The following is a 19,385-nucleotide window of genomic DNA, read 5'->3' as shown; positions in this document are numbered from 1 at the left end:
GGGACCGGGGGGCTGGGGCCGTACGCGGGATGGGGGGGTGGATGGACGGACGGGCGGATGGGGGGATGCTGCTGCCGCTGCCCCCAGCAGGGCTGGGAAGGGGCTCGGGGTCACTGGGGGTCCCGGGTGTCCACGTGCCCCCCCGGGCTCTCCAGCGCCTCAGCCCGCGGGTCCCTGGGCAGCCCCAGGGCAGGGGCAGGGGGGGCTCAGGCGCTGGGATCGGTGCTCACGTCCTCGGGTTGTGGCACCGCCTGTGTGTGCGTGTGCGTGTGTGCGCACGAGGGTGAACATGCATGCTGCGTGAGGGTGGCTGTGCGTGTGCAGGTGCCTGTGTATGGGTGTGCTTGCACACGGCTGGCTGTGCACAGAAATCTACGTGCATGGATGCACACCCGTGCATGTGGGTGCGGCTGTGCGTACATCTGCGTGCACGTGCAGGGTGTACGGGGGGGTGTGTGTGCACTTGGGTATAGGGGGTGCGCGTGTGGAGCTGTGTGTACGTGTGCTCGCACTTGTACGTGTGTGTACAGGAGGGGTACATGCTCACCCCCCACGCCTCCGTGCTCACACACACATGTGCACACCCGGCTGTGTGCTCACCCCCCACACGTGTGTACGCGCGTACATACACACACGTAAGTGCTCGTGCACACCCGGCTGTGTGCTCACCCCCCCACGTACGCGCTCGCACGCCCATATGTGCACACCCCTGTGCGTGTACGTGCTCACCGCCCCACGCACACGCGCACACGTACACGCACACACGTACACGCACACACGCACACGCGCACATGCACACACGTACACGCACACGTACACGCGCACACGCACACACGCACACGCACACACGCACACGCACACGCACACGCACACACGTACACGTACATGCACACACGTACACGCACACATGTACACGCACACGCACACGCGCACACACGTACACGCACACACGCACACGCACACACGCACACGCACGTGCTCACGCCCCCCGTGTCCCCGCGGGGCCGCCGCAGGACCTGGGGGCGTCGTGGGCGTGGCCAGAAGGGGGCGTGGCCAGAAGGGGCGTGGCCAGAAGGGGCGCGGCCGTCGGGACGCGGGCGGGGCACGCGCGGCCCGTTGCCGAGGCGCCGTCCAACGGGCGGGCGCGTTGCTGCGGAGCGGCGGGCCAACGGGCGGGCGCGTTGCTGTTGCGAGGCGGCCGGGCCGGGCCGGGCCGGGCCGTGCGGGGCGATGCGGGCGGCGGGCGGCCATGGAGGTGCGGTGCGGCGGGCTGCTCTTCAGCTCCCGCTTCGACTCGGGCAACCTGGCGCGCGTGGAGCAGGTGGAGCCGCCGCGGGGGGACGCGCTGCCGGCCGCCGACTACGAGTTCAACGTCTGGACGCGGCCCGACTGCGCCCGCACCGAGTACGAGAACGGCAACAGGTAACGGGCGGGCCGGGCCGGGCCGGGCCGGGGGGGGGCCGCCTGCCCGACCCCGCCGCGCCGACCCCGCCCGTCCCGCCAGGTCCTGGTTCTACTTCAGCGTGCGCGGCGGCGCCCCGGGGAAGCTGATCAAGCTGCACATCCTCAACATGAACAAGCAGAGCCGGCTGTACTCGCAGGGCATGGCCCCCTTCGTGCGCACCCTGCCCGGCCGGCCCCGCTGGGAGCGCATCCGGCAGCGGCCCAGCTTCGAGGTGCGCGGGGACGGGGACGGGGCCGGGGCCGGGGCCGGGCCGGGCTGGCGCTGCACTGCTCCCCGGGCCGTTCCCGGCCGGGGCCCTTCCCGGCCCCCTGCGGGCCGTTTCCCTGCTCTGTGAGGCGGGGAGGCAGGGAGCTGCCCCCCGTGTGCGTCACTCCCTTCCCGCTCGCCGCTGTTGATGCGGCCGGCAAGCAGCCCCCCGTGTCCAGCCCGCACCCCCAGCTGCGGGGATGTCGGTACCCCGTGAGGGAAGCCACCCGGGGGAGGCTGGGAAGCCCTGGAGCCGAAGTCAGTAGGAGCGGGGACGGCAGCGGGTCGGCTGTCGCAGCCCACTGAGGTGCTTGGGCCTCGAAGGCGCTGCTCTAGGAGTTTGCTCTTCCCGCTACCTTCTGTCTCCAGCCGCGGCAGGGAGCGCGTGCAGGACAATCTCTTGCTGGTGCTCCAGGCTATCTTTGCTCCCTGCACACTGGTGCGACCTTCACCAGCACGCCCCTGCCCCTCAGGGTGATGAGGGAGCCTCACGTCCCCTAACTCACGGAGGAAGAGGCTCGGTGTGCTCCGTGCCAGCTCCAGGGAGCGGCACGATGTCCCGCGGAGCTCTGTAGCACTCGTTGGCTTTGCCACGCAGCCCAGGACGGGGCAGTTCTCTGCTCTTTGAGCGCTGGCAGGTGAGCACAAGCACCAAAACGAGCCCTCTGGCTTTCCCGGAGAGCTCTGCCCAAGGAAAAGGCTCTTACAGCAAGGACCTGAGCACGTGCCGCAGGTGGGCAGGGAAATCCCAGACTCTGTCTGTAGGAAGCAGCTTGGCCTTTCGGGGACACAAGCAAACACGGTCCGTGACGGCCCAGACCGTGGCTGTGACCTCGGTTCGGGAGGGGCCGTGCTGCCGGACCCCCCCAGCATGCGGGGGGCCGCGGGGTGCCTGCCGCTGGCTCTGCATGGCCTCTGCCCGCCTGCCGCTCGCGCCGGCCGCTCAGCCTCTGCTTTGTGTCTCTCCCAGATGGTGGAGACCCAGTTTGTGCTGTCCTTCGTGCACCGCTTCCTGGAGCACCGCGGCACCACCACCTACTTTGCCTTCTGCTACCCCTTCTCCTACACAGAGTGCCAGGAGATGCTGGCGCAGCTGGACAGCCGCTTTGAGGAGTGCCAGCACATGTCTCCCAGCAGGTGCGCACCGCGGCCGCCCGCTCTGCCCCCCGGGTGGGGGTGGCTGTCGCCCAGCCTGCAGGGCAGCAGCTGCCCGGGCTGGCGGTGGGGTCCCGCCGCTCTCGCGGTGCCTGCGCGGCGCTCGCTCCTCCTGGCAGGGCTCCCCCCGCACGCGCTTCCAGAGAGGGGCGGGGGCTCGCGGCCAGCCTGGCGGCTTGGGGCTGGGTCCCCTCGGCGTGGCTGAGCTCGGGTTGTGTCAGAGGGGCTGCAGCAGAAGCGCTTCCTTGGTGCGGGGAGAGGGGGCTCGCAGAGGCCCGAGCGCTCTGTGGCCACGACCTGGCTTCCTTTCTCTGTCGGGGCATCTCGGTTCCACTGCTCCCTGCCTTTACAACCCCTGCTAGAAGGGGGATCGCGCTGCCAGGAGCCGGCCTCAGCACCCGGCTCTTTGGGCGCCGGGAAGTTCCCCTGAGCTCGAGAATTTCCCCTCGCAAGCCGGGGCTGAGCACAAAACCCCGGTGGGGGGAGGACGGAGGTGGCTTCGGGTGCCTGCGGGCGGCTCTGCCTTGCGGCCCCTCCCGGTCCCCGAGGCTCAGGGCCCGGGCTGTAAGGAGCACGGTGAGCGAGGGCTTCTTAGGAGGTGCTCGTTCTCACCTGACACGTGATGGAGAACCGCCAGAATTTCACAGCCTGGCGGTCCCTCAGCAAGGGTTTGGTGGTGACTCCGCAGCCTGAGTCCCGCTCGTCGATGGGCGCGAGGCCCCTGAGCTGCTGCGGCTCTCGGCGGAGCCGTGAGCACGGAGAGGGGGCAGGGAGCAGTGTCTGCGCCGCGCGGTTCCATCGCGCTGGGTGTCCTGCGGGCTCCTTCCTGTCGGTCCCGGCGCACACCGCACTGCTCCGGCTGTTTGTCTGCCCCCCCCCAGGGCCCGGGGGCACAGAGTGACCCCACGCAGGGCCCTCGAGGCTGCCCGGGCCCCTTCTGCCTCCCCACACAACTCCTGTGCTGCCGGCCCGAGCTGCGTCTGCGGCGGGTCCGACCGCAGGGGCGCTCCCCCAGCCGGGGGCATCACGGCGGCGCGACCCCAGGGCACGGGTGACACCGGGTCCTGGCGGCGGCTCCTTGTCCTGGCGGGCGGCGAGGAGCTCGGCGGGCGGCTCCCCGAGGGGCACGGCTCCGGAGGGGCTGCGGCTGTGGGGCCGGGAGCCTCCCCCTGCCCGAGGGCTCCCCGAGCGTCTCCTCTCCCCGCAGCCCCCCGGACTCCGTCTACTACCACCGGGAGCTGCTGTGCCACTCCCTGGACAAGCTGCGCGTTGACCTGCTGACGGTCACCTCCTGCCACGGCATGCAGGAGAAGCGGGAGCCCCGGCTGGACAAGCTCTTCCCGGACACTGCCACGCCGCGGCCGCGCCGCTTTGCGGGGAAGAGGGTGAGCGGCCGCGCGGGGCTCGGGCAGGGCGGCTGTGCCGGTGGTTGGGGTGCTGGCACCCGGTGCTGCCGTGCTCCTCCCCTCGGGGGGGCGTCACGTCCTGCGGGCAGGAGTGCGGGGAGCAGGTAGAGCCTGAGATCCCGCGCGGAGGCACGGGCGCGGGGCACCTCCAGGAGTCCCCAGCGCGTTCCCGTCATTTAGCCCTGCGATCTCTCTGCTGGCAGCACCACACGAGCGTTCCTGCGGACCAAACGGAGCGCCTCCCATTGCAGGAGTTCCGTTTTGTGCTCCTGGTACTACTGCCGCCCTGTTAAGCCACAGGGAGCGCTCCCTGTGCTGGAGCATCAGCCCCGGCTAGGCACGAGGCCTGCCTGCGAGGGCGGGGCGGGACGGGGAGCTCACTCTGCGCTCACGCAGCCGCAGCCCTCGATGGGAAGCTGCCTCCAGGGAAGGGCTCGTCAGGACGTGTTTTGTGCTCTCTTTGCGATTAGCTCGTTCCCTGCTTGCGGGACAGTTCAGGGCTTCTCCCTGGAGCTCTGCCAGCGCTCCGCTTCTCTGCCGCACGCGTTCTGGTTTCCCTTGGCGGGGGCCGTGGGGTTCTGCCCCTCCGGTCCCAGGCAGGGGTAACCCACCTCGTTCCCGGCAGGACTGGGCAGAGGCACTGGGCGCAGAAGCCACCGAAAGCTGTTGGGTTGCAGCGCGTGGTGCGGAGCTGCGTGCCCTGCAGAGCCCGGGCTCTGCCTGCTGCCTGGCCCCTCAGCCGAGCGCCGGCAGGGAGCCTTGGCCTCAGCCCCCTCTGCTTCCCCAGGTGTTCTTCCTGAGCAGCCGGGTGCACCCCGGGGAGACGCCCTCCAGCTTTGTCTTCAACGGCTTCCTGGACTTCATCCTGCGCGAGGAGGACCCCCGCGCCCAGATGCTGCGGCGGATGTTTGTCTTCAAACTCATTCCCATGCTCAACCCGGACGGGGTGGCGCGAGGCCACTACCGGTGAGTGCAGCGGGCGGCCCGGCCCCGCGGCTGGCAGCAGGCGGGGACGCGGCCCGGATGTGGCTGCGGCATCGCCGGGGGCCGTGCGGGCTCCTCTCCCCTGTCACGGCTCCTTGGTTCGGTGCAAAACTAACGGAGCCTGGCGTTCCCTCTGCTCTGCGCAGAACCGACTCCCGCGGGGTAAACCTGAACCGCCAGTATCTGAACCCCGATGCCGAGCTGCACCCTGCCGTGTACGGGGCCAAAGCCGTCCTCCTCTACCACCACGTGCACAGCCGCGTCCTGCCGGGCTCCCCCGACTGGAGGACGTACGTCTCCCCGCTCAGCACCAGCTTGCTCAGCACCAACTCTTCCAACCATTCCGTCCGCGGCAGCGCCCCGTCCCCCGAGGCAGCCCTGTCGGAGCTGGAGAAAGCCAATAACCTCCGCAACTCGCCCAGCGCCTGGAGCGCCGGCACGCGCCGCAGCCCGCCTCGGGAGCCCCCGCCCGCCGCGCTGGAGCTGATCCTCCCTGGCAGCTGCTCCGCGGAGCACCCTGAGGAGGAAGCCAGGAGGCCGCCGCCTCTCCCCGAAACCATCCTGCCCCAGCACAGCGGGCTGGCCTACTACGTCGACCTCCACGGGCACGCCTCCAAGCGCGGCTGCTTCATGTACGGCAACAGCTTCAGCGACGAAAACGATCAGGTGAGGGCCGGACGGGGACCCGGGACCCCCTCGCCTTCCCTCCCCCCCGGCCGCCCTCCCTGCCTCCGGGGCACGCCGGGGTTTGCTCCCCGCTGCCAGCCTGGCGCAGGGCCCTGGCGTGGGGAGGACGGGAGCTGCCCCTCGGCCCGTAAGGGGGGAGCAGCCCGGGGCTCCCCCAACATCACCTCTTGTCCTCTGCGCCGCAGGTAGAGAGCATGCTGTTCCCTAAACTCATCTCCTTGAACTCACCTCACTTTGACTTCACGGGCTGTAACTTCTCCGAGAAGAACATGTACGCCAAAGACAAGCGGGACGGGCAGTCGAAGGAGGGCAGCGGGCGAGTGGCCATCTACAAGGCCTTGGGCATCATCCACAGGTAGGCAAAGCTGCGCTGCCGCGCGCTCGGTTACCGTCTGTGCCGGGAGGAGCCGGCCCCACCGGGGGCTGGGCGTCGGGGAGGGCTGCACTGCTTGTGCGGCGCCAGCTGCGCCCTGCTCAGCTGCCGGGGGCTGCGCCGGCCGAGAGGAGCGCGAGCTCAGCGCCACGCAGGAGGAAGCTGGGGGTGGCCTGCGAGGCGCTGCCGCCCTCCCGACCCGTGGGCTTTGTCCTGCCCGCAGCCTCTCCCCTTTCCCTCTCGCGCCTCCCCTTCCTTCGTGTCCCTCCCGGAGCCGCCCTGGCTTCTCGCCCTGGCTGTGGTGGTGCTGCTCGTTCGCCGCTTTCCGGAGGTGCCTTTCCCCGACGTGCGTACGTGTGTTTAGCTGTCATCGAAACTTGCTTGGTTGCAAAGGGCTCACCTTCCCCGGCTCTCGCACGCGAGACTGCTGTGGTATGCAAGCTGAGGACATTCTTTTCATCCGTGGCAGCCAAGTGCCTCTTTTCAGCCTCAATGTGATATTTTTGGACTGTTTGTGTTGTGGTTGCTGGGAGCACAGAGATGGCCGGAGCAGACCGAGCCCGTCGTGCCCCTGTCCCCGGCAGGCGCCCGTAGCAGACGCCGAGGGCCGACACCACGGAGGCAGGCGTGCGGCGCTTCCTCGGCAGATTCCCCAGGAATCTGTGGGTGGAGGAGGTGTGGAAGCAGCTCCGGGCCTCCTGCGGCCCCGGACTTCCCCTGGCAGCCCCCGCGTTGCTGCCCTCTGAGCAGCTGCTTTCGGAGAGCAGCTTCGCCGCTGGCTTGGGCTGCGCTGGGACAGCAGGGGCCGCGCTTCTGTTCTCGTCCCTCCTCCTCCCCCTTTCCTCAGCTCTCGCTGTGGCTGTGGCTGATCCAGCAGCTGTGCGGCCGCAGGGAGAGCCCGGGCAGCACGCAGATCCAGCCGAAACTAACCCTGCCGCAGTAACCGCGCTGCTGTTGCGGATCGCCTTGTGCGGGGGATGCTGCTGACAGCCCCCAGCAGCTGCTCGGGTCTGAGCACCCAGAAGCGCGCTGCAGGAGGGCTCGCCCACCCTCCCGCAGGGCGAGGTGCCGGTTGTCCTGGCCTTTTCTGGAGGCAGATCCAACGTTTGCCTTTCTCTGCCCGTCAGGGATCCCCCGGCCCCTTCCAGCGGTGACCCGGGGGTGCCTGAGGGGATGTGGCACCCGTGTCTGCGGCTCCGCAGGACATGGAGGTTTCTGAGGGGATCCCCGCTGGATTCTCCTCCCTTTGGGGTGGCTTTCCGCCCTGCACCCATCTCCAGGCAGAGATTCCCCGCGCCCCGTGGCTCGTTCAGCATCTCTCCGTCGCGAGCTCCCCGCGGGCCCAGCTGCTCTCCCGCTGTGTCCGAGTGTGGGCAGGGAGCCTCCCTCCCCACCGCAGCTAGCCAGTCCCTCCCCGGAGCGACCCAGCTGCGCGTCCCCCCGGAGGCCCGTCCAGCTGCGCACCCCTGTGCCCGGCAGGCACTCCCCAGCACCCTCCCGAAGTCTGGAGGAGCCCGTGACCTGCTGCGGAGAGTGGCAGCGTTCAGTGGGCGTTCGTGATTTCTTCTTTCTCATCACTTCGGAGCACAAAGTACGGGTACGCTTCTTGCACCCACAGCACCATGCGGCAGGTGCAGAGTAAGGCAGAGCCTCTGCAGGCATTAATTATCTATCTCGGGAGGCGCCGTCTTTGTCCACACCCTGCAACCGCTGAGAGTGGAGAGAAGTCAAAGCTTCAGCTAAAGAACGCGATGAGGCAGCAACTGGAAAAGCTGTGAAGGAAGGGGAGAGCCCAGTCACTGCGTGTTTTCTAAGCTGGCCCCGAGGAGCGGGGGAGGAAGAACTGCCGCAGGGGCGTTTGCTGAAGCCCAGGACTTGCATTTGCCTTGCTCGCTCTCTGAAGCGTAGCAAACCAAGAAGCATCCTGCCGCACAAAAGGAGACCCGTCCTGCGGCCGGCCTGTGCCTTGCGGAAGGCAGGACGAGGGCGGCAGCGTGGTCACCGCTCGAAGCACAGTAAACGAAGCCCCAGATCGGGCCGGGGGCCCCGCTGGGGATGTCTCCGGACAGATGTCTCCACACGTGGCCTGTCCCTCGGCTGCGAGGCCGTCACAGCCCCAAGCTGCGCACCCCGCTCATCCACGGAGCTGGTCCTGACACCCGGGGGTGCCCCGGCCTGCCGGGCTCGGGCTCTCCTTCGCCCATCCGTCCGTGCCAGCTGCTGCTGAGCTCCTCGTCCTGCGTAGGTTGGAGGCGGTGCCCAGGACTCCCTTCCCCACCACGTCACAGAGGACGCTCGATTCCTCGCGGTCCCCAGAGCCTCCCCCGGCCGCCAGGACCCACTGGGGGTCGCCAGCCGCAGCCTCGTGGGGCCGCGCTCACACCTGCGGCCTGCCAGTGGAACCCGTGGTGCCCCGCGCTGCCTGCTGTGGGGACATCCTCCTGCCCTGGGGCCTCGCCCCGTCCCTGCAGGACCCGCTTGCCCTTCACGTCCCTCACCAGCCTCCTCTCCAGGCGGGCTTGGGCTTCCCAAGCCCCCTCTGCCGATCCCTTCCGACACCTCTCGTGCGCTTCCTCTGCCCCCGAGTTTAGCCAGCAGCTCCGTGTCCTTCCCCCACCTCCGGCCACCTTTGCACCCTGTGTCTGGGGGGGCTGCTCTCGGAATGGATCTGCTCTCCTGCACCCCTCCTCCCAGGCTGTGCGTGCTCAGGGCCGGGCAGTTCTTTGTTGTCATCAGTGGGCAGGGCTGGCACCGCCGCGGCTCCGCCTGCCAGGCTGTGTGCAGCCAGCCTGGTAGCCCTGGGCAAGCCGGCAGGGCTGCGGGTCGCCCTGCGGGTCCCGGAGATCGTCGCGGTGCCTCGACCACCCAGAGCCTGATTCGGGCGAGCCTTCCCGGTACAAAAAACACAGGGAACTCCTGGAAAGAGTCCAGCGGAGGGCCACAAAGGTGATACGGGGCCTGGAGCATCTCCCCTGCGAGGAAAGGCTGCGAGACCTGGGGCTGTTCAGCCTGGAGAAGAGAAGGCTGAGAGGGGATCTCATCAATGTGTATAAATACCTGAGGTGTGGGAGGCAGAGGGATTCGGCCAGCCTCTTTTCAGTGGTCTGTGGGGACAGGACAAGGGGCAATGGCCACAAAATGGAGCCCAGGCAGTTCCGCACCACCATGCGAAACTTCTTCCCGGTGAGGGTGACGGAGCACTGGGACAGGCTGCCCAGGGAGGCCGTGGGGTCTCCTTCTCTGCAGATATTCAGGGCCCGTCTGGACGCCCGCCTGGGCAGCCTGCTCTAGGGAACTGCTTCGGCAGGGGGGTTGGACCCGATGGTCTCTCGGGCTCCCTTCCCACCCCTTCCATTCTGTGATTCTGCCAGCAGCAGCCCGTGGCAGGCCTCCCGTCCCGCAGGCAGGCTGCTCAGCGCTGTCCCGCCGCCCTTCCCACGAGGCTCCAGCTTTGCAGTTGTTCTGGGCTTTCCCCGCGAGGCTTCCCGGTTCCCCGTGCTCGTTACCCCCGCTCCTGGTGCCCGTTTGCGAACCGCCCAGACGCCGCCTCGCCCCGCGTGTTTCTGCAGGCGCCCTGGCTCCGTGCGCAGCCTGTGCGGCCCTCCCCTCTCCCACCCCTCTTTGCCACCAGCCTCGTGCCCTCAGCACCTCGCTCAGCGCCGCCGGCAGCGCTCCACGGGCACAGACCCTCAGGACAGCCGTGGCTCAGCCCCAGGGACCGGGCGATGGCCTCAGCTCTGCTCCTGTGCCCCTCAGCCTCCCCACGGCCCGCTCAAAGCCAGCCCAGTGCAGGGCCCGGCTCCGGGGGGTGACGCGCTGCCCGCTGAGCCCCGCTGGCCTGCCCTTAGGGTCAGCTCACCAGCAGTGGCTGCAAACCCCAGGACAGCCGAAGAGAATCTCCCGGCGGTTGCTTGACCCCGGCAAGGCAGCGCTTGGGCTGTCCCTGGCGGCTGCGGCGTCGGGCAGCAGCCGGCGCCTTCACTCCCTGGGCTCTGTGCTCAGAGATCGCTGCCCGCCCCGGCCCCCTCACGGGTCCTTTCTCTGCCTTCGATTTCAGCCCGCTGCCCTGGCCGCGTGCTGCACGCCAGGCACCCGCCGTCCTCGGCGTGCCGCTGCCTCCCCCCCGACGGCCGGCTGCTTTTCTTTATTTGCTCCCGCCTCCGCGGACGAGAAATGGCAGCGTGTGCACCAGGAGCCCCGCTCGGCAGCCTCGGTGCAGGGGCTCGGTGCCCGGGGGTGCGCTGCGTGCTCGGCCGGCAGCGACTCTGCTGGGAGGCTCCGGCAGCGCGGCTGCGCTCGGGCAGGCGTGGGCTGAGGCGGGCTCCCCTCTGCTCCACAGCTACACGCTGGAGTGCAACTACAACACGGGGCGCTCGGTGAACAGCATCCCGGTGGCCTGCCACGACAACGGGCGCGCCAGCCCCCCGCCGCCCCCCGCCTTCCCCTCCAAGTACACTGTGGAGCTCTTTGAGCAGGTAACGGCGAGCCCGGCGCGGCGCGGTCCTGCCCACCTGCGGCTGCACCGCCAAGGAGGTCCCCGCTCCCTCCCCGTGTGCTTTTCTGCCTCCGTGAGGAAGGTGCAGACCCTGCACCGCCCGCCCGCCCTGCTGGCTGCGGCCGCTCCGCCCCGCCGGGAGCGGCAGTGGTGGGCAGCAGGTCCCCGTGGCCATGGGCGCCCGCCCTGCCCCACGCACGCACCGAGGACCGGAGTCCCTGCGGGAACGCTCGTCCTGGCGGGGAGCCTGCGGGGGTCTGAAACGAGCGTTGGGGTTTGGGGCTCGGCTCTGTGGCTGCTTCTCACGGGCCGCCTCTCGCCCCGGCAGGTCGGCAGAGCCCTGGCCGTGGCAGCGCTGGACATGGCAGAGTGCAACCCGTGGCCCCGCATCGTCCTGTCGGAGCACAGCTGCCTCAGCAACCTGCGGGCCTGGATGCTGAAGCACGTGCGCGGCACGAGGGGCGCCGCCGGCTGCGCGCGGAGGAGGGGCGCCCGCAGCCCTCCCGGGAGCACCACGTAAGGGCCCGGCAGCGCTCGCGGTCGGGGGCCCCGGGGAGACCCGGTCGGGCCAGGTGGGTGTGCGCAGAGCGAGTCACCCCGCGGCTCGCTGGCTTCCCCGCTTGGCAGGGGCCGGTGCTGGCCCCCGGGGAGTTGTGTGACCCGCAGAGAGGGCGGTGCCCTCGGTGGGCGGGGGGGCACGCGGCGGGTGGCCTGCGGCGGGTGAGCTGTGGATCTGTCTGGGGTTCACCAGCCCGGTAACCTGGGCAGCGATCGCCCGCCCGCAGAGGGCCGGCCCCTCTTCTGCTGCTCCTCTGCCCTCTCCCCAGCCGGGCCGGGCAGCGGTGCAGGCAGATTTGGGGTCGGGGTGAGGGACTTGGGACCGCAATGGGATGCTGCTGCCCCGAGGCTGCAACGTGCCGTGCAGCGCTCGGCTCCGCTCGGGGACAGGGGCTCTGTCGCTGCCCTCAGCGCCCCCAGATGGGGCATCCAAAGCAGCAGGATCGGCCCCCGCTCGGTGCCTGTGCCGTCGCTGGCCGGGGGCTGAGGCTGCCGCTTCTCCCCTCGCAGAGGGCTCCCGACCTCGGCCTCGGATAACGCCCTGTCCCGCGCGCGCAGCTTCAGCAACGGCACCAGCGGGAGCGGCAGCAGCCAGCAGGACTCGCCCCAGATCAAAGCCTCGCCCAGCTTCTCCTTCGGCTGCAGCCGGCCCTGCGCCCCAGCCGCGGACGGCCAGAGCCCGCAGACGGGCGGCGCGAGAGCCCCGGCGCCGGTCAGAGGTAAGCTGGGCTGGGGGCCTCTCGCGCACGTGGTCCAGTGCCTGTCGAGCTGCTGTGCGAAGCCGCAGCCCTGAGGAGAGCTCGGTGCCGGCGTAACCGTTTGCTTTGACGTAACAAAAGTGGTTTTGAGTGGAAGAAGTGCGTGTGACCGGCCGCCCCGTCCCCTCGGAAGGGCCCTGGACGCAGGGCGCAGCTCAGCGCTCCGGCCCCAGCGGAGCGGCCGCACCTGGGTCGGGACAGACGCGGCACAGCGAGACCCCTGACGTCGTCGGCCGTGCTGCTGCGGGGGCTGCGGGGCCCGGCCGAGCTCCCCCCCGCCCGCTCTGCAGCCCCTGCTTCTGCCGCAGCAGATCAGAGGGACTGCGCTCGCCGCGGGCTGCCCGGCGCGACGGTCCCCTCTGTGCCGGCAGTGCTGGCAGCGCCGGGCTAACCGGATCGCCGTGCGAGGGGCAGAGCGCAGTGGTTTCTGGAGAGGCCGGCGCGGAAAACCTGCAGCCTCCACCACCGAAATTGCTCCCTAGGCCCGTGGGGTGACACACCAAAGTGCCTTCCTCCTTCCCAGGCACCTGCTGAGGCGCAGCCGGTTGTGGCACGTGGCTCTGTCACGGCGCAACTCTGTTGTGGGCGCCGCGGGGCCGAGCTGTGGCGGCTCGCTGGGGGCCGAGCGAGTGGCGACTCCCGCCCCAGGGGCCGGCTGGTGGCACTGAGCCACCCGCACGGCTCGGAGGCACAGATGCAGCCCCGCATCGGCTGCACCGCGCTCTGGGGTGGCAAAACAGCGTGACCGCAGTGCCCCTCGCCGTGGGCAGGGCCGTGGCAGGGTGCGGGGTGGCGGCGGGCGAAGCTGCCGTGCCCCGAGCTGCTGGCCGAGGCTGCGGCGTGTGGCGGACGGGGGCCTGGCAGCGAGCCCCGGGCTGCCGCAGGGCTCCCGGCCCCGGTGGGCACCGTGCTCCCAAAGGCCCCGGCGTGAGCGGGCGTCCTCCGTGCCGCGGGGCAGAGGGGCGGCCGGTGTGACTGCGGCGTGACTGTGGCTGTGTGGTGTGGAGGCGGCGTACCCATGCGGCGCCGCTCTGCCCGTCGCTGTGCTCCTTGTGCTCTGCCCGCGTGGCGCGCGTTGCTTCGTCCTCCCTGTGTGTGTGCTTCCCAGCGCTCTGTAGCGACCGTTTCTCCCCTGCTGCCAGAACGTGGCGGGGAGGAAATAAAAGGTTCATGTTCCCCTGGGCACGTTGTAGCGTCTGTTCCTTCTGCCGGGCACGCTCTGTCCACCCGGAGCCAGCGAGGGAAGCCGGGCCGCTGCAGCCGGCAGCGCGGGCTGCGAACGCCGGCGCAATGGCAGGGGAAGCCGGTGGGGCCCCGGCTGCGCCGCTCGTGGGACAGGGACCCCGGTGGCAGCTCGACCTGGCGCGTGCCCGCTGCGTCTCGGTGGCACCCGGGCGCCCGTTAACACGGTGCTGCTCGCGGTTGCGCCGGCACGGCTTCGGTGTTCGTGCGGCATTGCCGGGCAGCTCGGCCTGGTGACGTGCGGCCCCGCGGCCGTGCCGTGCCAGCCCCTCGCCGCCTGCCCTCCGCACCGCCGCCCTGCCCCTGTCCCCCGGCGGGACCGGGATGCTCTCACCCGCTCTTCCTTCCCCAGGCAGCCGGGAAACGGAAACTGGGACGCATGGATCCAGCCAGGTGGTGGCATGCTGCGGTGTGCTGCGGTGTGCTGTGGCGTGCTGCGGTGTGCTGTGGCGTGCTGCGGTGTGCTGTGGCGTGCTGTGGCGTGCTGCGGTGTGCTGTGGCGTGCTGTGGCGTGCTGCGGCGTGCTGCGGTGTGCTGCGGTGTGCTGCGGTGTGCTGTGGCGTGCTGCGGCGTGCTGCAGTGTGCTGTGGCGTGCTGCGGTGTGCTGTGGCGTGCTGTGGCGTGCTGTGGCGTGCTGCGGCGTGCTGCGGTGTGCTGCGGTGTGCTGCGGTGTGCTGCGGCGTGCTGCGGCAGCACAGGCCAGGAGGCTGCCCCGGCACGTCCCCTCCTGCCCCTTCCTGCACACTGCTGCTGTGCGGAAGGGGACAGACGCTGGCACCCTGCGCGGGATGCGGGGTCAGCACGCAGGGGACACGGAGGACGTCCCGCCCCGCCGGCCCCAACCGGCACCAGGCTCGTCCCTTCCCCAGCTGCTTCCTCCGAGCTCACGTCCGAGCTCTGGCGCTGCGCGCCCCAGCCCCCCCGCAGGAGGGGTTTCCGTGCTCCCCAAACTCCCTCGGCGTCACGGAGCCAGTGGCTCACCCTGCAGGCTCCTGCCTGCCGCGGGGTCTGCTTGCTCAGAGCTTGCCCCGATTTTCTGCGTGCCCTCAGCTGCCGCACGCCGTGCCCTGGGCAAGCCCCGTTTCCTCTTCCCAGGTTCCCAACAGCTCGGCCGGGGAGTCCAAGGCCGGCCCAGCCCTTATCTCCTGGGGCTGCGCGTGCAGCTGCTTCCTGCAGCCCTCAGCTCTCCTGGTATCTCGCAGACGGCGTGCTCGTGCTCGCGCTCGTGCTCGTGCTCCCTGTGCTCCCCGTGCTCCCCGCGCTCGCCCGCTGCTCCTGCCACCTCTGCCGGCCGCGTACCCGTCGCGTTGGGTTGGGTTTTGTTGCACCCACAGGATTAGCTCGGGCATGGCACGCTGCACGCCAGGGCCTTCCCTCACCCTGCCCTCCATCGCCGTATCTTCAGCCGCTTGCCTCAGAACCTGTCGCCCTCGGGGCCAGGAGGGGGAACGAGGCAAGCGCGGCAGCTCGCGGGCACCCGGTTCGGAGCGGGCTCCCCACGCCGCCGCCCGGGGCTCCGCGCTCTGCTGCCGCCGCTGCGCGCTCACAGCCGCTGCCACGCGCTCGCTCTCATTAGCAACTCTCCTCCGTCACGGCCGCTGACATCTAGCGCGGGCCAAGGGCTTTGTCTGCGGCCGCAGCCCTGTCCTTGCGGCCCCGGGGCCGCGTCCGCGCCGCTTTCTTCTCGCTCCAGCGCCCCGCTTCCCATTAGCGGCGCCGTCCCCACGCCCTGCCGGTTGCCGCCCGTCGCCTTCCCCCCGCCGGCATTCCTGCGGCTGCTCGGGCAGCTCCCGCTGCACGCCAGCCCCGGGCCCGCGCCTCCCGCGCTCCCACCCCGCGGGTGCGCCGGGCGCGAGGGCGGCTCGCCAGCCCGGCTCGGCTCCCGGAAAGCAGCCGGCGGCACGGAGCCAGCAGCTCGGCCGCAGCCGCGTGACGGGGTCGGCGCCGCCCGGCCCCGCGCCGCACGGAGCCCCGGCGCGGCCCGGGCGGGCTGCGGACGGTGCCCGGCAGGTCGGCCCGCGCCCAGCACGCCCGGCCGAGGCGCGCGGAGGAAGGCGCCGTCGCCTCCGGCGGCTGCCGGGCAGCGGACCGGGACTGCCCGTCCCGCTCTGCCGGGGGCTGCCGAGGCGCGGGCCTGCACGAGGAGCTGTGCCGCGAGGGGCCGGGGCCGCTCCCGTTCCCCGCGCCTCCCGAGGGCCGTTCGCGCTTCCCCGGAGGCCGCGGTGCGCGCCGAGAGCAGGCCCCCGGGCGCGGAGGTGCCGAGGCTGGGCGTGGGGGCTCCTGCCGGGCGAGGGGTAAGGGGGCGGGCCGCGGGGACGGGGGGGCTCCGGCCCCGCCGCGGGGCCGCGGGAAAGCCTCGGGGACGGCGGCGCGCCCCGGGCACCGGGCAGGACGCAGGCACAGCCTTCGTCCCTGCGCGCCACCTCCTGCGGCCCCGCGCAGCGGCCGGGCCCGGGGGCCGCTCCCGCACAGCCCCCGCCGGCTGCACCCTGCGCCGGGGCCCCTGGTGCGGCAGAGGGGGAGCGGGCCGCGGGTGCCAGCCGCTCACCGAGCCGCCTCCTTTCCCTCGCAGGGTCCTCGCCGGCGGGCGCCCGGGCAGGGACGGTGACGGGCAGCAGCCACGGACCGCGGGAGGCGCAGCGCGGCGGCGGCGGGGAAAGGGCGGCCGCGCACGGCAGCGCGCCGCTGCAGGTAACCCCCGGGCGCCAGCGCGGGCGAGGGCCCGGCCCGGGCGGCACCGGGGACCGAGGGGCACGCGGCTGGGGAACGGCGCGGCCACCGCGGCCTGGCCGTGCCGGGAGGGGTCGGTGCCCCCGCGCAGCCCAGCCCCAGCACCCCGACGCCCTCCTGTCCTCTCCTCTCCCCGCGCAGGCGCTCCCGAAGAAGCTGAACGCCAGGGGAGCCCCGGAGCGGCCCGGGTAGGTGCCGGTGCCGAGCCCGCAGGAGCCCCGGCCGCGCCGCCGGGGGAAGGCGGGGCCGGTGCCGCGGGGGCCCGGCGCCGCCCGCCGCGCCCTCAGGAGCCCCGCGCGGTTCTCCGCAGCCCGGGGGCGCTCCCCGCCCGCCCCAGCAGGATCCCGGTGCGGAGGAAGGGGGCGGCGACCGCCCGGAGCCCGCCCGCGCTCTGCCCCGGGAGCACCGCAGCCCTCCCGGCCCAGAGGCACGGCCGGGGCGGGCCCTGCGCCGCGCAGCCCCCCGCAGGTAGGGCCCGTACCCGTGGCGCGGGCGGGACCCTCGCCCACCCAGCCCCCGCCCCTCACCCCGCTCTCTGTCCCCGCAGGGCCCTGCCAGGCGGCCCCGGCCCCCGTCGCGGGGGCGCGGAGCGTGGAGCGGCTGCCGGGCGAGGGCCTGCGCCCCCAGGTACGGCCCCGGGCACGGCGGGGGGCTGCCGCGCAGGCGGGGGGCTCGGCCCCCGGCCCCTCCCCACCCGCTCTCCTGCCTTGTAGCGCCCGCCCAGCCCGGCCTCCGGCTGCCCCTCGCTCCGCTCCTGCCGGCGGCTCCTCTCCTTCTGCGCCGAGGCCTGACCGCGGCCGCCAGCGCCGGCCCCGCACCCGCCACGGCCGCGCGCCCGCGCCCAGCCCGGGACCGCCGGCGCGGAGGAGCCGCAGCAGCCGCCGGCGCGCTCGGCGCCGTGCCCGGTGCTGGGAGCCGCCCCGCTCGCCGGCGGGAGGTATTTTTACATAACACGGTTTTGTCTCGTATCGTGTTCCTGTTAACGCCCGTCGGGACCAAGCACGGTGCGCGGTGCCACGCGGCACGGCGGGTGGGCACGGGGCGCCTCCACGGCCGGCATGGCGCGCGTCGGTCAGCTCAGCTCAGCTCAGCTCAGCGCGGTCCTGCGGGAAGAGAGAGTGAGTGGGGACGGGGCGGGGATGAGGAAGAGGGGACGGGGGGCCGGATAGGGGACAGGGACGGGGGTGGGACAGGGGTGGGGACGGGGATGGGGACGGGATGGGGACGGGATGGGGGTGGGGACGGGGACAGGGATGGGGACAGGGATGGGGACAGGGATGGGGGTGGGGACAGGGACAGGGGTGGGGACAAGGGGACAGGGATGAGGATGGGGACAGGGACAGGGATGGGGACAGGGATAGGGAAAGGGACAGGGACAGGATGGAGATGGGGGACTGGACAAGAGCGGGGAGGGGACAGAGATGGGGACAGGGACGGGGGCGGGGGCAGGGGCAGGCCTTCCTGCCCGGCGGGGCTGCGGAGGTGCCCGCGGCCAGGCGGGACGGGGCTGGGCCAGCCCGGGCTGGTGGACGCGGTGCCGGGGGCGGCGCCGGGGGGCTCCGCGGTCCCGTCCCCCCCCCCCCCCCCTCCCGCGGTGCCGGGCTCGGGGCCGGGCCGGGGCCAGGCGGGGGGCGGGGTCCGGGTCCCGGTCCGTGTCCGGGTGCGGCGCGGTGCGGGCGCTCACCGGGCTCAGTCGTGGCGCTTGGGGTTGTTGACGGCCACGTAGTGGTACAGCACGACCAGCAGGAACAGCGACACGCCCAGCATGTTGGCGAAGATGGCGAGCTGCACGTCCGTGATCATCCTGCACCGGGGGCGGGCGGCTCGGCACCGGGAACGGCACCGGCACCGCGGCCCCGCCCCCAGCCCGGTCCGGGCCCCCCGCTCCCCGCTCCCCGCTCCCCGCTCCGGTCCCCCCGGGGCCGCGGGATCCCCCCCGCCCCCTCCCCCCCCGCCGCTCACGCGCCGCCGCCCGCTCCCGCCGCAGGCCACGTCTCCGCCGCGCCGCGCACCACTTCCGGCCGCGGGGCACTGTGGGACGGCGGGGGGCGGGGCCCAGAGGGGAGGTGGCTGCGGCCGTGACGTCACGGCCCGCGGTGACGTCACGGCCCGGCCACGGCCCCCCCCCGGGTGACGTCACGGCCCGGCTCGGGCAGCGCGGCGTCGGCTCCTCGAGGGGGGAGGCAGGGGCAGGGGCAGGGGGCAGGGGGTAGGGGGTAGGGGGCACAGGGAGGGGGCAGGGGCAGGGGGCACAGGGAGGGGGCAGGGGCAGGGGGTAGGGGGTAGGGGGCACAGGGAGGGGGCAGGGGCAGGGGGGTAGGGGGCAGGGGGCACAGGGAGGGGCAGGGGCAGGGGCAGGGGATAGGGGGTAGGGGGCAGGGGCACAGGGAGGGGGGCAGGGGCAGGGGGTAGGGGGCAGGGGGCACAGGGAGGGGGCAGGGGCAGGGGGTAGGGGGTAGGGGGCACAGGGAGGGGGCAGGGGCAGGGGATAGGGGGTAGGGGGCAGGGGGCACAGGGAGGGGGCAGGGGCAGGGGCAGGGGGTAGGGGGGGTAGGGGCAGGGGGCACAGGGAGGGGGGCAGGGGCAGGGGGGTAGGGGTAGGGGGCACAGGGAGGGGGCAGGGGCAGGGGGATAGGGGGGTAGGGGGGCACAGGGAGGGGGCAGGGGCAGGGGATAGGGGGTAGGGGGCAGGGGGCACAGGGAGGGGGCAGGCAGGGGCAGGGGGGGGGCAGGGGGCACAGGGAGGGGGCAGGGGCAGGGGCAGGGGGTAGGGGGTAGGGGGCAGGGGGCACAGGGAGGGGGCAGGGGTAGGGGGTAGGGGGCAGGGGGCACAGGGAGGGGGCAGGGGCAGGGGCAGGGGCAGGCCCGGCCCGGCCGCCCCCCGACAGCCGGTGCTGGCAGCCCCCGTCCCGCTCTCCCCTCCCCTCCCGCCCCCTCTCGCGCCTCGCCTCCCGCCGTGCCCCCCCCCCGCCACGGCCGCCGCTCGCCGCGCCAGGCCGTGACGTCACCCGGGGCCGGGGGCCAAGCCGTGACGTCACCGGGAGGCAGGGGCCGGGGCCGTGACGTCACCGCCCGGCCGGGGAAGCCGCGGTGTCGGCGCGGGCCGGGGGCCGGGGCCGTGACCTCAGCGGGGCCGTCACGGCAGCGCCCCCGCCGGGTGCCCGCCGTCCCCGCGGGGCCGTGCCCGTGGGGAGCCCCGCGGGGGGGCACCGGGCGCCTGCGTGGGGCCGGGCGCTGCCCCGGGGACGTGGCACCGGGCAGGGCGCGGGGCCGCGGCGCGCCGGCC

The 19,385-nt window shown here is 72.6% G+C and overlaps 2 protein-coding genes across 7 annotated transcripts; one reads left to right on the top strand and one right to left on the bottom strand.

Annotated features, from left to right (window-relative positions):
* Positions 1 to 1,155: 1,155 nt before the first annotated feature.
* On the top strand, positions 1,156 to 17,050 carry AGBL5 (AGBL carboxypeptidase 5). Of its 6 annotated transcripts, XM_040552163.1 has the most exons (15): positions 1,160 to 1,422; positions 1,505 to 1,676; positions 2,682 to 2,848; positions 4,074 to 4,251; positions 5,060 to 5,238; positions 5,403 to 5,922; positions 6,129 to 6,298; positions 10,656 to 10,791; positions 11,140 to 11,327; positions 11,880 to 12,088; positions 15,942 to 16,060; positions 16,241 to 16,287; positions 16,410 to 16,567; positions 16,647 to 16,726; positions 16,813 to 16,930. In XM_040552163.1, the coding sequence occupies exons 1-15, from the start codon at positions 1,250 to 1,252 to the stop codon at positions 16,888 to 16,890; spliced, it is 2,574 nt and encodes an 857-aa protein (XP_040408097.1). In that variant the 5' UTR covers positions 1,160 to 1,249; the 3' UTR covers positions 16,891 to 16,930. The 6 variants fall into 6 exon arrangements, with proteins under 6 accessions (XP_040408098.1, XP_040408096.1, XP_040408094.1 ...); XM_040552162.1 differs by having other exon boundaries at positions 1,157 to 1,422; positions 2,782 to 2,848; positions 16,647 to 17,050; XM_040552160.1 differs by having other exon boundaries at positions 1,157 to 1,422; positions 11,928 to 12,088; positions 16,647 to 17,050.
* Positions 17,051 to 17,055: 5 nt separating this feature from the next.
* Positions 17,056 to 18,210, bottom strand: OST4 (oligosaccharyltransferase complex subunit 4, non-catalytic). Its single transcript, XM_040552168.1, has 3 exons — positions 18,062 to 18,210; positions 17,784 to 17,903; positions 17,056 to 17,202 (listed from the first exon to the last, which is right to left on the bottom strand). The coding sequence occupies exon 2, from the start codon at positions 17,900 to 17,902 to the stop codon at positions 17,789 to 17,791; it is 114 nt and encodes a 37-aa protein (XP_040408102.1). The 5' UTR covers position 17,903; positions 18,062 to 18,210; the 3' UTR covers positions 17,056 to 17,202; positions 17,784 to 17,788.
* Positions 18,211 to 19,385: the final 1,175 nt, after the last annotated feature.

Source organism: Cygnus olor, chromosome 3, assembly GCF_009769625.2.
Source record: "Cygnus olor isolate bCygOlo1 chromosome 3, bCygOlo1.pri.v2, whole genome shotgun sequence".
Lineage (NCBI taxonomy): Eukaryota > Metazoa > Chordata > Aves > Anseriformes > Anatidae > Cygnus > Cygnus olor.
The sequence above is the reverse complement of the archived record's forward strand: the minus strand, read 5'-3'. Positions and strand labels throughout refer to the sequence as shown.

Excerpts from the sequence above, each read along its gene's own strand:
- OST4 (XM_040552168.1), bottom strand. The coding sequence starts at position 17,902 with ATGATCACGGACGTGCAGCTCGCCATCTTCGCCAACATGCTGGGCGTG.
- AGBL5 (XM_040552159.1), top strand. The coding sequence starts at position 1,250 with ATGGAGGTGCGGTGCGGCGGGCTGCTCTTCAGCTCCCGCTTCGACTCG. Across the intron at positions 11,328-11,879 it reads AGCCCTCCCGGGAGCACCAC|AGGGCTCCCGACCTCGGCCT; the intron begins GTAAGGGCCCGG and ends CTCCCCTCGCAG. Across the intron at positions 12,089-15,941 it reads AGCCCCGGCGCCGGTCAGAG|GGTCCTCGCCGGCGGGCGCC; the intron begins GTAAGCTGGGCT and ends TTTCCCTCGCAG.